At 32.9% G+C, this 17,160-nt stretch overlaps 1 protein-coding gene across 1 annotated transcript in view; it reads left to right on the forward strand.

Annotated features, from left to right (window-relative positions):
- Positions 1-827: 827 nt before the first annotated feature.
- Positions 828-17,160, forward strand: part of LOC112682835 (neither inactivation nor afterpotential protein C) — a 36,505-nt gene continuing 20,172 nt past the window's right edge. The window contains exons 1-9 of the mRNA XM_025553618.1: positions 828-1,153; positions 5,720-5,889; positions 6,653-6,757; positions 7,651-7,760; positions 10,969-11,111; positions 12,259-12,406; positions 14,446-14,527; positions 15,074-15,172; positions 16,595-16,780. Coding sequence (XP_025409403.1) covers positions 1,006-1,153; positions 5,720-5,889; positions 6,653-6,757; positions 7,651-7,760; positions 10,969-11,111; positions 12,259-12,406; positions 14,446-14,527; positions 15,074-15,172; positions 16,595-16,780 — 1,191 coding nt within the window. The 5' untranslated portion in view covers positions 828-1,005. The remainder of the gene's footprint in view (positions 1,154-5,719; positions 5,890-6,652; positions 6,758-7,650; positions 7,761-10,968; positions 11,112-12,258; positions 12,407-14,445; positions 14,528-15,073; positions 15,173-16,594; positions 16,781-17,160) is intronic.

A 17,160-nucleotide genomic window follows, 5' to 3' on the forward strand; every position in this document is an offset into this window, starting at 1 on the left:
TTGTTAAAGTTGTATTAACGCAGCCACTCCACCTTACAAATGCGTATACGCATTATAGAAACTAAGACGTAAACGTAATGACTCTGTAATCACCAACCGTCTAACTTTTGTATCCTCTATTTAGTTACTCCCTCATCGAGCATAGCCACAGGCTTTCGAGGGGACGTTACGATTGTATTATTCATTTGTGTTACCTAACCGTAATGATTATCACGAGAACGACAAACGTTCGAAACGCTCGAAAAGCACTTCTAGGCCACCTGAGAACTGAGAGGTGCGCGCAGTACGGTTATGAAAAGTGCTCGATTCGAGGGGGGGACGCAGGGGCACGGAGTACCCCAACTAATTTTCAGAAGTTTTAGCGTCTCCCCGCTACGATAACGTTATAACCATAACACGCTTAACAGGTTTTGGGGACGCTCTTTTTTTTTTTTTTTAAAGCAAACAGAGTCCCCCTTCTTTAGTTTTGCCAAGTCGAACATCGGTCACGAAGTCGGTTTTGGAACGCGACGTACGCCGTTTCGCGGAGACAAGAACGTTTGAGGTTTTCCTAGCGCCCGAAAACCGAGTACGACCAGCAACGATCGCAGCGACGCGTAACGGGCGACCGCGCGTCCACTAATAAAAAAAAAAAAAAAACGCGACAACTACAACCTGCGATAGTGATACGGATAATAATGTGGATCGCGTCGAACGTAACGTTACCCGGTGCCCCGTATTAAGAAAAAAAAAAACGTATAATCGAATTACGGCAACGTCGACGGTACCGTTTGTACGGTTTCCGCCGGCACACGACACATAATCCGTCGGCAGGGTCTTAGCGTTCCGCAGCTCGTGAACGCGAACCGTCGGCTCGCGGGCCATTCAGTCCGACGCCGGACACGACCGCGAAACCGTTCCGACCGACGTCCCCGTCTCGATCGCGTTTGCGTACCCCTCCGGTCACACCGCCGCGAAGCGAAACACCGGTCGGCCGTTACACGCGACGATCGCCACTGCGGCGGCATGGGCGACGGCGACGACGCGAGACTGGGCGACGCGCAGCTGGACGTGAACGAGTTGCCGGAGGCCGGCGGCGACCGTTTCGAGCTGGGCGAGCTGTTGGGCACGGGCATATGCAGCAACGTGTACGGAGCCGTGGACCGCGAGACGGGTTAGGATCCGCGCGCGCGACACACCCGCCGACGACCGTCGTCACCGGAACGGGGTAGCACCAAGGGTGGAAAAATTAGCATCTCCCGTTGAGCGCGACCGCGCGAGTCCGTTTCGATACGATACGGACAATAGTTGCACTTCGTTCGTTTTCGTTTTCCTATTGGTTATGATCAAAGCGTGTTTGCCACTCACCGTCACGTCGAAACGCGGTGGACGAGGTCGTTCAATCCAAAATTATCAATTAAAGAACGAACGAGCGGCAGACCTGTCGAGATCAGAATTGGTTTATGAAATAATTCTAATCATGTTTCGATGTGACCACACCGTTTACTTGCCGTCAAATATCGTTGGAATTGAACTCGAAAACCGGTCGATTTTCGGTTGTAAAGTTCAAAAACATCGAACTTTCAAAAAGGGGTCAAACCCTATTACTATTTGTTTTAGGCAACGCTTTGGCCAGGTGGTTTTCTGTATTACAGTTTACGTTACAGTCTTTTGGATGTTGGAAATGAGTAGTATTCCTGGTATTTGTTTTACTTTTGCAATGCCGTACGGAGCAACGCATTCCAGTTATTCACTGATAATTTTTAAAAATGTTGTAGCACCGCTCTAAATTGTTGACTAAAAAAATAATTGAAATCGTACGAATGAGTCACGCGGAAATCAGACGAACAGCAACAAAATACTAGGATAACACGACGAAATCGTACGCCTTGATTGCGGGCGCACCGATTTCGTTGCGCTGATAAACGTGGATCACGTGGATCGTTTATCATCCCCGAGCGAGCCGTGCGCGTTTAACACAGTCTGTGTTGTTGGTACCGTGGAGGTGGTCGTTCGACGGTCTTCAGAATCGTTTTCCGTGGACTTTGCCATGGACGAGAACCGCACCCAAAGTGATGTCCGGCCGCCGCACAAACTTCTTCTTTGTACCGGTGCAACGGGCGCGCGTCGAAATCGTGCGGAGGACCCGCCGCCGATTAACCTTTGCCCGCGGACGTATTTTTTTTTTACATTTTTTTCGCGAGTCACATTCAAAACTGCCCGTCTACCGTTGGCCAATACATACTTGGCGCACGTTTTATCGTTCCGATATAATCGCATATTCCCTAATCGACGATCGAATGAAGAATGCACTCGAGAACGTCAACAAACGGATAAGGACCGACCGACCCTTGTTCGTAGAAATCCAATCGAACTTTCCGAATTTTCTAACGAGATCTCGGGAACTGTCTTTGTTTTGTCCACGGAAGCTGGAACTGTTAGACTTGTGTCGGTCGGTCGACATGAAATTAATTCACAATTTCACCCCTCAAAGTATTCGCTGCTGCTGCTGGTGCACCGAAACGATCATGTGTTCGCATACGATACGTATACGCGCGCGAATCCCACAGCGATAGTGTACCGATCACCGGATGGTTCACGTGACATTATTAACTACCGTTAGTTAATAAATCATTAATTTATCGACTACTGTGTAGTGTACGCGCTCGGGCGCGGTGTCGGTGCAGGCGGGGCTCATAGTGTTAAATTCAACGTAGCCCACTACGAGCCTCCGGCCGGTTCGCCACGTGATTAATAATAATATTGCGTTCATATTCTCTGTAAAAGTTTCTATAAACTTACTATGTAGCGTAGATACACATTTGAATTTATCGTACGTTTTGTTTCCTTTTCCGTAGAACTACACTCTAATCATACTCCATCGTAATTTATGTACCATCGACGCGCGTTACCAATCCACTTTTTTTTTTTCAATCAGACGTTTCCAAATCGAAAGCCAGCCCGTTTTTTATTTTTCTCATAACGTTTATCGTTTTTGTATAAACTGCGAACCGTGCACAATACCCTGATCGCAGAAAACCACCCGCATTCAATTAGACATCTATCGGTAAAACGGATTGTTCGTGAGCTTTAAGTAGTTCATAAAAGCTTACTTGATGGAATCTGCATCGAAAATTAAATCGAATTCAATGAAAAATGTATACTTGTTGGTAATTTTTTTTTTTTAGTTTTATATCTCTGTAAAATTCTATGTTCTACGTTTTGGCTTATGATAAAAAAAAAAGACAGTCACCAATTTCACTGAAATTCGAATGACCAACCAGCATTTCAAGCATTTCGAGTTTGCAGCTGTCTACATATTTTCATCGTAAAACGTATTTTTTACAATTTCATATGTATATATGACTAATGCATCTGAATAAAAATGTACACTTCTAAAAATCTGTTAAAAATTTAATCGGAATATATTTTTGCAGAACAAATGGTCGACAGGATTAAAGTTGTATGTTCAATTTTTTTCGTACCTCAAAAAACAATACAATATTATAGTCTCGGTGTGAACACATACGTTGCACGATTTATATCGTCAAAAAGCTTTTCCGCTGTAAACCATACGTGGTAAATCGTAAATGGAAAATTAAAAATAAGTTCAATATACACCAACGCGTTTAACGTTCGTCGTGGGTTTTTATAATTTTATTACATTTATGTATGTAACGTTAATTTTTTATTTGCTTTATTGTCCATTCTTCGATTTTATAACCAGAACGGTGTGATGTTCGATGTTCTCGAGTCCAGTTAAAAATTTTAAAAACGTCAACTATCGAATGCGACCTATTGTTTATAGCGTAGAAATAAATTTGAGACAACTAACTCGGTATAATGTTTGCATAAAACGCGTTTAATGTACAATATTTGCAACGGAAAAAATAAAACCATAACGGCCGTATGCCGTTGTAAATTGAATACTTGTTTTGGATCGTAACAATATATTTTTTTTATCACGAGAACATCAGATAATCGCAATTAACTCTAAAAATAATCATTTACGAAAACATAGCTATTGCACGAAGCCTTAATGTTTTCGCGAATCAGATCAATAAATTAACTTCCAACGCTACTATGTGTACGCGTATATTAAACGATCGTTTACTAATAATGCTATCAAAAACATATTTATTGCGTTCATTTCGTTTAGTCGGAACTTTATTACGGGTATGTGTATGTGAAATAGGATATAATTCGATCCGATAAAAGAGCTGCTTTCAAAGGGAGAAAAAGAGAGAAATTACCTTGGAGAAACTTTGACCTTGCAATTTATTTATGGCCACCATAATGCCGATTTGAATGGATACACAAAGATATATTAATGTAAAAATTAAAATACATTTATTTTGGCAGAGTTGATTGTGCTCTAAACGTTAAAATACTTGATTATAAACTCGTGTGTGTGTGTATATGTGTATTTTAAACGATTTTATACTATTCATTCATTTAATTCTATAATGATAAAAATAATGCTTGGCTTAACAAAATATATTACCAATGGCCGTGTTACAAATATAATCGATAAAATAGCACGCGTGATGCATTTTTACATCATAGAACATTCCCGTAAATGTAAGGAATAAAATCTCTAACCACATTTTTTTATGGATCGTCCAGAGCATTAAGTTTCTTGTAAGTTTAGAAAACTGACTGATGAAAAAAAAAAAGAAAATTCTAAACAAATCAAAACCTTAATTAATATTTACAATTTGTGCTAATCTTGTAAATTTTATATCAAAAGCGTTTAAACATCATACAATTGATAATCGACTATCTAACTTTTGCATAAAAAACAAATTCATGAACGAAAAAAAAAAACTAATTTCACGATTGGGAGAATTTTTTTATTTGTGAGATACATAAATATATTAAAAACAATTTCTACACATCGCCATAGCTGTTTTTTAATTTAAAATTGTTTAGTTTTAATTGATAGTCTTAATATTTTATAAACTAGTTCTTTTTTTCATTTGCTTGATATATAAAATAGTTATAATTTTTCATTTCATCTTTATAAAGTTGGTAAATATTGTTATTATTTTATTTATGATTTATTTAATACTTATTACGTCAATATTATAATAAATTTTAGGACGTCATATTTATTTACAAAATCTTAAATGGTACAATTAAAGACAGTTTTCTGCTCAGCAACATTAATTTATCAGATCCACTTTTAATTCAAGAAGCACTAGTCTCCTGTAATAACTTACAACACAAATTGGATATTTTTCTTTCCTCTCAAAAAGCGATACAAATTAATATATTTTCTTTTTAACCATTTTTTCTATTCCAATAAATTGTATACTAACTAATTCAACCAGTGAGCAAATAGATTAACTTAATATTGTTGTATATAATGTTGACTAATAATTTATGTATATTTTCTGTCAAACTAGTATTATAAGTATTTAATAATTCTGTACTGATTGCCTTCAGGCGTGTATTTCAAATAAATAAATAAAAAATTAATAAAAATAAATAAATAAATTTTAGTATTTTTAATTTAAAAAACATTGAACACTTCAATGTTCATAAAATTATGGTTCAGAAAAAATATTATTACAAAAATCATATTAATCAGTGTAGATTTAGAAAATGCATTTAAAATAAGCACAATTTATAACAAACTTATTACTTTTAAGTCGTATAGATTTGTTAAAAAATTGTTTTCACTTATTGTGATATTTAAATGATTAATTATTATAAATGTGTATGTCTCTTGATTTAGGAAAAACTGTGGCGATCAAAATTCAAAACCTAAAAGAAATCTCAAACATCGAAAAAGACATAAATGAAGAGTACCGAGTTTTGAGGGATCTTTCGTCGCACTCGAACCTGCCGGACTTTTACGGCGCTTTTACGAACAAAAATGGCATTGAACTGTGGTTTGTCATGGAGGTATGTTGTAAAGTGAATACACGTATTTATATATCCATCGCCTAATAACTAATATCAATAATATATATATATATTGTTCTTGAGAAAAATATATTTCTAATTCGATATTTTTAATTAAATTAATAAATCACGCATTGAAAATATGTGACTTCAAATATTATGTATAATCAAATATAATTCAGTGGTATATGTGTACTTTTTTAAAAATGAGCGGATCGACGTTAAAAATATCCTAGACAATAAGTATATACGGGATTACGGACTAATCGTTGGAATCCCATAAATAAAAGTCAACTTTTTTTTTCTTATCTTTCATATAAATAACATATAATACTTTTTCAATATAATGGATCTAATATTATAAAATCATTATGAGTACCTACAGACCTCCATAATTTTCATACTTCTGGTCTTAACTGAATGTATACTAACAATGATTAATCAGTGTTATGTTATTAAATATTTATGGCTGTCGGATAGGTGCATTATGATAATTGCATTAGGAAAACTGACTTAATTTAAATGCTTCTATGAATACATCTCCAACATTAATCATACGGTATTTATTACTCGTCTATACATTATATACAACGCCTTTACAACGCCTATACAACGCCCATATAACCAAACGTCGAACTCGGTTTGCAATGGGTATGCACTAATAAAATAATGTGTATATTGTTTCTTCAAATCGAATAAACGTCCCCGAGCAGATATAAGCTATATCATACATATTGTTAAAAATCTTAATCAATTATTGCAGATGTGTGAAGGAGGAACCGTTGTTGACTTGGTCAATAGTATTTTATTACAAAATAAAAAAATGAAAGAAGAACACATTGGATATATACTCAGGGAACTGATCAGAGTATGTATTCTAAATAATATATTTTAAAACCTTATATCCTTTAATGAATATCCTTTGTAAGTTAAACCTTAGTGTGTTTGAAACTGCGAGTAGATGAGGATGAATCTAATTTTGAATAAAAATACGCTGTAAAAACCGTTTGGTTAAATTTAATATAATTTGTTACAACGTATGGCAACCCTCAATCAGCTACTCTAAGTAGTTTAAAATTAAAATATACTAAAATGAGACAAAAACTATCTTTAGCAGGTTGATATTTACAAATGACGCGTCATGATGATTGGTTTGTATATTTAAAACAAACGTTTAGTTTCCTAAAATGTTATTTTTACTCACGTGTATCCTTGATAAATAACTAAATTCTTGCGTAAAATATATATATATGTATAAACTTAAATTATATTGATGTTTGTGTAAGTATAAGGAATATGATTAATTTTTGAAATGCACACATACATTTGAATAAAATTGAATCAACTAAATAATCATATTTTATATGTGAAATTATTTCACTATGATGTTAATCTGCGTTTATGTGCGAAATATAAACGATTGTAATTCGAACAAAAATATTGTTGTACACACTATTAATTTTTGTAGTTATGAAATATTTAACCAATATAACCAATAACCTATAAACCAAAAACAGCGTCACATGTCTTTTGAAAATTTTCAACTTGATAATATTGAGTTTGATCGTATTTCAATGTAGCTCTCCTCGTTAGTGTAACCAAATCATTCGGAATATGTAAATTTTTATTCGTCACATTTTGTATAATCACATTCTGACAGTTTTATTATAATATACAATCGGCGCGAATGCATATTGATTTAAAAAAATAACATTACATTTTATTTTTTTAAACTGATGTTTTTTTTTTTTTATTCCGCAGGCCTTGTGCTTTTTACATAATAATCAAGTGATTCACAGAGACATACGTGGCTCAAACTTACTGTTAACAAAGAATGGCGAAGTGAAGTTGGTGGATTTCGGTTTATCTAGGTATACAACGTATCTAAACATAGAAACATGATTTAGAATTAACTTAAACGTAATATACAATATATTCCACCCATATTGTATCTACTCAAGTCTACGAGAAAACACATAATAACCTCTGAGGCATAAATGTCACCCAGCGGATGGGGTACACCAAGGGGGGTCTCCAACCTATGGCTCGCAGTCCGGTTTCGGCCCGCCAAATTAACTAACATTTGTTAATATTATTTCAAATACAAAAAAATGAGCACGTGAAATTATTTCAATACTTAGCTCCACTTATTTATGTGAACAGACATTTTCAAAAAATGAAATACATCAAATTTAAGTGTATCCAAGTAAGTTAGTAATGTACCTAAGTATAAATAACTTAAGCGACGAACATTTACGAAGAAAGTTGTTGATTGGAACAAAAAAATTTGATGCAAACTATCAAAAAATTTTAAACACAATCAACTCTAAACTTCTCGTTAAGTAACTTACTCGTATCTCAACAAAACGAATTTTGAATTAAAAAAATAAAAATAAACATACATTTTTCTAAAATCTGTATAAATGTTATCTATTCTAATTTGTTCTTAAATCTCATTACCTTTTTTATGTCTATAAAAAATGTTGCCCCCAATGCCAAAGCGTATCTTAGATTTGGTCCACCGTGAAAAAAGGTTAGAGACCTCTGAGGCATACACTAACCATTATTAGTATTAGCAGACATATCTCACGCGTCGTTTTGCGAGATCCGGCAAAGAGTTTATGTACAGTGTTCGCCCCTCTAATGCAGCGCGTAATTTTATCATAACCTCTTATACGGTCCATCATATACCGTGTGAGTTATGACTTATTACGGGATTTTTATTTATTTATTTATTTTTTAATATTTTTTAATATTTTTTACTTGTTCACGGGTAATTGTGGGCTTACAACCGTACGTCGTTACTTTTATTACAAGGCTTTAGCGGTCGTGCTATGTGTCTCGAGTCCGTATAATATACGTGCGTATGCGCGTGTGTGTGCTTAACTGGTGCACTTCATGATGTACGATGTGCTCATGTGTGCATGTGACGCTCGTAATAATAACACGAACGATCCCACCCGTGCGATAGGCACACACTTTTATCACCGAAATATAGTACCGCCTGAAGTCGATTTGTGATTTGTTAATTCGTAATTTCTCGAAAACACAATGGAAATCTGTTACGACGACGTCTCGGGGGAAGAATCACACAACATAATGACGCAACAAACATAGGGTATTGTACATGAGTTTATACGTTTTCTCTCCGGCCGACCGTTATTATTAACCGTACGGACGAGTAGTGTGTGTGTAATATTAATATAACGTACACGCGGATAAGAACGACGTGCGTTATAATACGGTTCACAAATACCTATAACAATATCCGTGTGCATTCTGTTGCGCGCAACAGATTACAACATTACAACAACATTACGAAGAATTATTGTTACTGTTACGGGTTTACAAGAGATCTAATGCATGTTAAATTGTTTTTTTCTTTTAATTGTTTTTTTTTTTTTTTTTTAACAAATCGCTCGCCATTCGCTCATTGCACTAAAATCAATGTTACTGGGTAATTTACAGTTTTATTGCTGAACAGGTACAGCTCCCCCAATGCGTATTACGTTCGTGCCGTATGTCGCGTCGATTCATATTAAATACCGCAGTACATGTAAATATTGATTTACTGCAAGTCGTACGAGTGCGCACTTCGTAGGCATGCGTGTGTAGACAAACAATAATCAATAAACGATTCTTGATTGTGATAACGATATTATAATTATATCACAGTTAATAAAAGACGTATAATTATTTTAAAAATATCGGTATGCCGAGTAATAATTTTTATATACATATTTATACGACACCGCGATGACATCTTAACGAAATACGTTTCGATTAATGTGATTACGTTGAATAACAACAATTACGCGGCGAATTTATTATCTTCGAAATTATGAAGAGTAGACAGTTTTATTAAAATCTTAAACGATCTAGATGATTCGTTTAATGGCATGGATGAGCTTTTTCTAGAAACCTGTAGACCTGTTAATCAACATGTTCTATTATATTTTTGTATACATCACTGTATCGAATATGATTCGAATAGAATAATTTTAATAATTTAATTAAATTTAATTATAATTATTTAAATATATTATTCAATAATATTCTGTCAAAACGGACGGGGGAAAATAGTGTTAAAATTTCCATTCGGATACCATGGCCGGTAATAATTTATTAAATATTGATAGCACTCCAATAATCCAATAAGCATATTTGATTATTAATAATTATTAAAAATAATAATTATACGTGCTCGTTGGAGCATGTAATACATCTTATTACGTGCTTATTATAACATAATATCAGAGCTGTAAAGAATACTTTTAAAAAGTATTTAAGTAAATACTCAAATACATTTTTTTTCAAGTATTTAAGATACTACTCAAATATTTTAATTGTATAGTATTTCAAATACTACTCAAATACTTTAAAAGTCTTTGGAATAATTTTCAAATACTTTTGTAAAAAATATTTGGAGTAATTAGGTTAAGGTAAACTAACATTTTGCTGAGAAATAGTCGAAAGAGATGCATTATGCGGTTCTGAATCACTTTCATCATCAGTATTATGGTTAGAATTACTCATATTAAAACTTGAAGTAATTTTAGCCAGTAAGTTATAAACACAACTATACAAGTCTTTAAATTAATAAATAAAAATGGTTTAGGCTTGCAGATATATAGTGATTTGTGGAAAAATCTATGTTATTCTCATAATCCCATATAACCAGACAGATATCGTATCTGATATTAACATTTACCTATCTAAAAATACAAAAAGAAATATTTTAATTGAATATCTATTTTTAGAAACTTGGTTTCACAAACCTCCAGGCTTTGATTATAATTGGCAATATTTTTCCAACCAAATATTTTGAATAAAAATAAAATGTTCGAAAAAAAAAAACTAAGTATTCAATACAAATAAGTATTCAATAGAAAAAAAAGTATTTAAAATACCATTGAAAATATTTCGTTCTGAAAGTATTTAAAAAATTATTCTATACTTAAAAAAAGTATTTGAATACTTTTACTCAAATACTTTACAGCACTGCATAATATGTTTATTGTTGTCAATCTAAAACGCCACCACGATTGTTTACTGTACACTTTATATTATATCTTACAGGGAGTTACAGGGTCCGGAGTATAAGACTAACACGGGAGTCGGATCGCCGGCGTGGATGGCGCCCGAAGTAGTCTTAGCCGAGTACAAAGACAGTTCGGGTCAAACCCCGTTCTATGATAAGAAAATCGACGTCTGGTCTGTCGGTAAGTCCGTCACAAAACAAAATCATCGGTTGGAAATGATTTTGATACCTCACGTTACACTATTTCATTAATATCGTTTCCGATAAACAAGGATTTACATTTTGCTGTAGATCTTTATGCCTTCGCAGACTTTCATTCAGTGAACACGACTAGAACGACTTAGAAAATCCTTAATATCTATAAAAACGCCGTGTTCGATATTCACGGGAAAACGAAACAGATAAACTTTTATTCGTAGTTCTAAGGACGGACTCTAGTGAAGGGAACGTGTGCCCCTTGAATAATATTGTTCAGTAAAACGATCGTTATCCTACGACATTAAATTATCTAATTGTTAATATATATATATATATATACAGGGTGTTTCTGGATGAGGTCACTTCTATAATATATGTGTACTGTATAATGTGATGGCCCAATGAAAATTTTTTTTTTTTTTTTTGCTATCTCCAAACTCTAAGTTTATTCAAATTTTTTTTAGAATATTATCTGAAATGTACGAGCGTAAAAAACGCGCAATAAGCGCAAAGACGGTGTGGCGCCTTGATTCATATGAGAATTTCGCAAAAAATACAACTACACTGTTTATTTTTACAGTTAAGATAGTATTCTAAAAATAATTTGATTAAGCTAAGATTTTAAAGATAGGAAACATTTTTCAAGGAAATTTTCATTATGCAATCACAATGAATCACACATATATCACTGACCTCGTAAATTTCAGACAAACCCTTTATATTACTTATAAACAGGATAACTTCTCGTGCATCCTTCTTTGGGTAATTATATTCGATTCCTATGAAGAGTATATGAGATACCGAGGTCGGCCGCAAATTGAGACGCAGGTGACGGAATGCAACGCAACATAGCGCATTACAGTTTTTTGGGATCTACTGGTTCAAATTGAAGAGCGTAAAATAAATGAGTAGGATAGTGCAGCGCAGTACTGGTATATAGTATACCAATATTGTCAGCCTGCGTCGCACAGATTCACAACGCAGTTATCTGCGAATGTGTGGCACAGTTTTTCAACATTTTAGACTTTTTAATTTATTTTTATTAAAATATTTTATATTATTATTTCGAAAAAGCTTATCACAACATAAGTATATGTTTATTATAAGTTAACGAATGTTTTCGTTTTCAGGGATCACCGCTATCGAGCTGGGCGATGGTAAACCGCCGTATTTGGACATTCATCCGACAAGGGCGTTGTTCCAAATCGTTAGAAATCCGCCCCCAGGACTATCCAAACCATCAAACTGGTCGCAATTGTTTAATGACTTCATTGCCGAGTAAGCGAGCCCAGTTAATGTGTGGGAGGAGTAAGGGGAGGTAGCACGTTGTGGTTAATACCACGCGGTACCCATATATTATTATGCTCGAGCGCGTCGGAGAGTCCTATCTACTATACACACTGTGTGTGTGTGTGTGTGTGTGTGCTATAATATTCTATGCGCTGCACATTCGAAAATGATCGATTAGTAGTTTGTACAGGTGGCCGCTTCGAAATTAATTTTCCACGTACTATTCTAATCAAATGTGTTCGATAAGTGATAGGTTACGTTATTGAAACACGGAATAGTTTCCGTACGTAATTTTAAAACGTAATAGTGTCTTCTTCATAGGTGGTACCGAATTGCACGGGTCGTATATACTGTGTTATATAGGCGTGGTTTACGGGGTTTGACGAGATCCGAAATCAATAACAATACTATACACTTGATAATTACTAAACACTTTCGATTTGGTTGGAAATTGATTTTTTATTTCTTACATACCCCTTCGGCAAAATGTGATCGTAATTATAATTGATACGTGATATGGTTATTGATATGTGACAAGTGTACCGTGTGATTTCATCGAAACCATTATAACGATTATAATAGTATCGACGAAATCACACGGTTACACTTGTCACATCACTCATCACTATTAATTCGACGGATTTAATTGATACTATTTTATGGTCAATACAGACGCCATTCACACGTGCCGTACACATGCCAGTTGGTATATATGACAGTATTCACCATGTTAAATACTTAGCGCTCTAACGTTAATAAATATTGAACATCGCCGACTTGGTATTTACAATATCCCTGAAATCGAAAGTACTACAGTATTGCAAACGGCAAGTGGTTATGATTAAAATCGTTTTTATTGTGTGACGGACTCGTATGAATGCTTTCGAATTTTAAATTCCGAAAACTATACCGTAACTTGTATTGAGATACCACTCAGTGAACATTATGGTATTGTTTTCACTTAACTACACGCGTCTTACCACGCCAGTGGTCGGTTTTCTAACGCTAACTTAAACGATTCGCACGTGCGCTTTACAATAACAATGGATCGCATATTTTATGTACGTACGAATGTAATATTACAATGCGCATCAAACAGAAAAAAAAATTAATATAGAGTCCATGCGTTCGTGGCGTACAAAGTCAGGTTATATAGTGCGATACGAGTAATAAAAAATACTGAAATACATCAAGTGCCTAATATTCTCGGCATATTATTGACTCCGCTGAACACAAAGGAAAGAATAAGGGCGATTTGTGTTCACGAGTGGTTATGCCGACGTGTCATTCGCAAATAAAACTGCGAAAGAATGAAAATCCAGATCAAGGGGATTGCAGTAATTAGTTTGACGTACTAATAAGTACTTTTGTTTAACACGAACAAAAGTATTGTATGTGATCAATTGTTTTAAAGCACTTGAGATGTTACAACGTGTTTATAAATGCTGGACTTTTTTTTTTTTTTTCATACCATTTATTCGATAAAAAAGATATTTTATAAATCGGGATTTTTACCGATTTTTTGTTTCTTTTCCTAAAAAAGCAAATATTAATTTTATATAGTAAATTAATACTGTAGTCGAATATTCCTGAATTGGAAGAACGCAATCAGAAAACCGCCTTAAGCTTATACACTCGGCTAATTAATTTAGAAATACCATTCCTCGAACCCACGTTATTATTCCTTTTACTTAGCGTCATATCCATTAATGATTCATCATTAATTGAAAACTAAATTTGTAATAATTTTCTAAAAAAATGAATACGTTTCGTTTTAAGATAATAATAATAATAATATCATACTAATCGCTATGGTTGATTAAATCATGAATGATACGTGTATTAAATGAAAATTTTAATATTAAATGTTGTAGACATCAAGTATTTGATATTCAGACGAAATAAGAAATGTTGTTTTTGATTCTTCAAATTAGTATTTATAATGATTTAATACACATTTATGATAAAATTCTAATATAACTATCCCCTTGTATTGAACTTAAATTTAAAATTATTAAAAAATTTAGATGTTTGGAAAAAAATGCAGATCACCGCCCGTTCATGGAAGAATTGCTAGAACATCCGTTTATAACACAGGTGCCGGATAATGTAAGTTAATTAAGTATTCTACTCATTTTTATATATTTTTTTATTTGTCTATACGTATATAAATAAACGTAAAAAATGTATGTAAATTTTATACATCAAAATATACGAAAAAAAAATCATTATGGTGTTATTGTACTTGTTCTGTAATTTTTAATTTATAATATTTAATATATACATTTTTAATTTTTAATTATTCTATTATTTTTTCTATAATTTTCTATTAATCTATAATTTTTTATAATTGTTCAATATTTTATATTGCATTAAATGCGTACATTTTACATAATTATATAATACGTTTATACGTCTATATGTATTTAAAATTATTTCATAATTTCAAATAAATTATAATATTATTTTGTGTGCAATATACACATACGAGAATTTGTTTATCTGTAATATATTTAATTTAAGAAAATAATGTACAAACGAAATTATTCTCCACTTGAAAGTTGTACTGAGAAACCGAAACTTTTGTATTTGACTCAAGATTATCAGTGGTATTTAGACATGCTAGTTTTTTCTTTTTTTTTTTAATTATTTCAGGTACAAGATGAAATAAAATCGGTGATGGAATCAATTGTTAACGACGTAACGTCAATTCGAAAACCAGAAGTCAGGATTATAAAAAATGGATATTTAAAGGCAAGTGATATTATTAAAATAAATATAGTTTACAATACCAAACTTCCCATTCAAAATATAAAACATTTTTTATTATTACAAATTTATACTTTAAGATTTTTCATAATTATTTTAATGTCCAACAGTATTAAAAACAAAATTTCGGAAAAATGTTTATTCATACTAGGTACGTTAAAGTTAAAAGTACGTTAGCAGTTAAAAGTGCCTCGAAACATAATGAATTATTTTTTTTTTTTATTATTATTTCATAAAATGATATATTTTCCAATTAAATTTATTAAAACCATTTTTAACTTAAAGTATAATTATTTAAAAATATTTTCAAACTACCTATGATAAAATTTAAAAACTAAACTTAAATATTTTATTAGAATTTCGGCAAAAATAAATAAATAAATAAAGATATTACTCTTATTTAAATTTAATTAAAACAGTAATAAAAAATAAATTAACAATTGAAATTAAAACGTGTTATACATCACATTAAAAATTTGATAGTTGCAACATAAACAAATTGATTGGTAATGAACCTATATTACCTCTTTATCGTCACGTTTAATTTGGAATTATTCTTATGTTATTCATTTTTTAATGAATAATTTCATTATTTCTTGACTAATAGCTATGGGAGATACAATTATGATGATGTTCATTATTTTCATAATACTCTTACGATGGAATATTATTTTAAAGTTTCTTAGACGGGTTCAATGCGTATTTTCATTGATTATCGATTAAATTACAATGTGTATAGTTTTATATAAATGAACTCTTATAAAATCTGAAATTCAAGAGCATTAATACTGATTAAAATGACTTATTTACATCAAACGTCCCTTTCTCCATGAAATATACACATTAATTACTGTACCGTTTCTAGATAATATTTAGTTTCAACAAAATTAGTATTTTGTTTGACAAATGATTCTATAATTAATGCAAATACATACTCGGTATTAGTAAATTGAAAAAAAAATATAGATTTAATCGAAGTACAACAGTTGCGCGTATAAAACAAAAATATAAAAAAATAAAAAACAATTTTACTGGAGTTTCGTTTTATTATTTATTACTTTTGAGCGCGTTTAGACGTCGGGGAACAAGCTGTTTTTTTTTTTTTTTTAATAACATTTTTACCTACAAAGAATATTGAAAATATGTGTGGTTCCGTCCGACCAATAAGGGAGGTGAATACGATCTAATACGATCTGAAAAAACCGCACGTCTGTCGCGATACTCACGACCGTCCATTGTTTTCGTTAAGTTATTATAATTATTGTTAATAAGCGTGCGATAACACAAGCGGTACACGTACAAGGTGAATATTATTCTATCGCATTCCGATGACAATTGCATACGTTAATGTTGATTGACTTCGATGTTATTTTAATAATCCTGTCGTGATTTACGTTTCACGCGCAGTCGAATCAAAAGGAAACGGCCAAACCCATGCTTCTCGAGGACTTGGCCGCGCTGAAGGAAGTGTCCGAGGATGCGGTTCTCGAAGAGCTACAAGCCCGCCATTTCGACGGCCTGAGCTATACGTTTGTCGGCGACGTGCTGCTGTACGTGAACCCGAACCGGGACGAAGACCTCTACGAGAAAAAAGTAAATCGTTTTATTTATTTATTAACATTGTAATACACTGCGATACGTTTATTTTTATGACAATACCGGCGTTTAGTTTCGATTTGTTTGATTTATTCAGTTTATTTTTAAATTTTTTGCTGTTTTCGTTGATGTTGTTGTTTATCGCTTTTATAGTACATAATTGAAAAAATATCAATAGGCATAAATAAGCTCACGTTAAACAGCATTCCGAAATAGCAACACGTCTTCTAGATTGATTCCGTAGAACGTAATGGTACGTCGATAAGTTGATTAATATTAGTATTAATATTCGTGTTTGACTATAGTAGTACTAAAACGGGTGTGGATTAAATCGAAGGAAGTTTAATCATGAAACAACGTTCGTATATTTTTTTTCT

Source organism: Sipha flava, unplaced genomic scaffold (assembly GCF_003268045.1).
Source record: "Sipha flava isolate LNK unplaced genomic scaffold, YSA_version1 0_pilon_pilon, whole genome shotgun sequence".
NCBI lineage: Eukaryota > Metazoa > Arthropoda > Insecta > Hemiptera > Aphididae > Sipha > Sipha flava.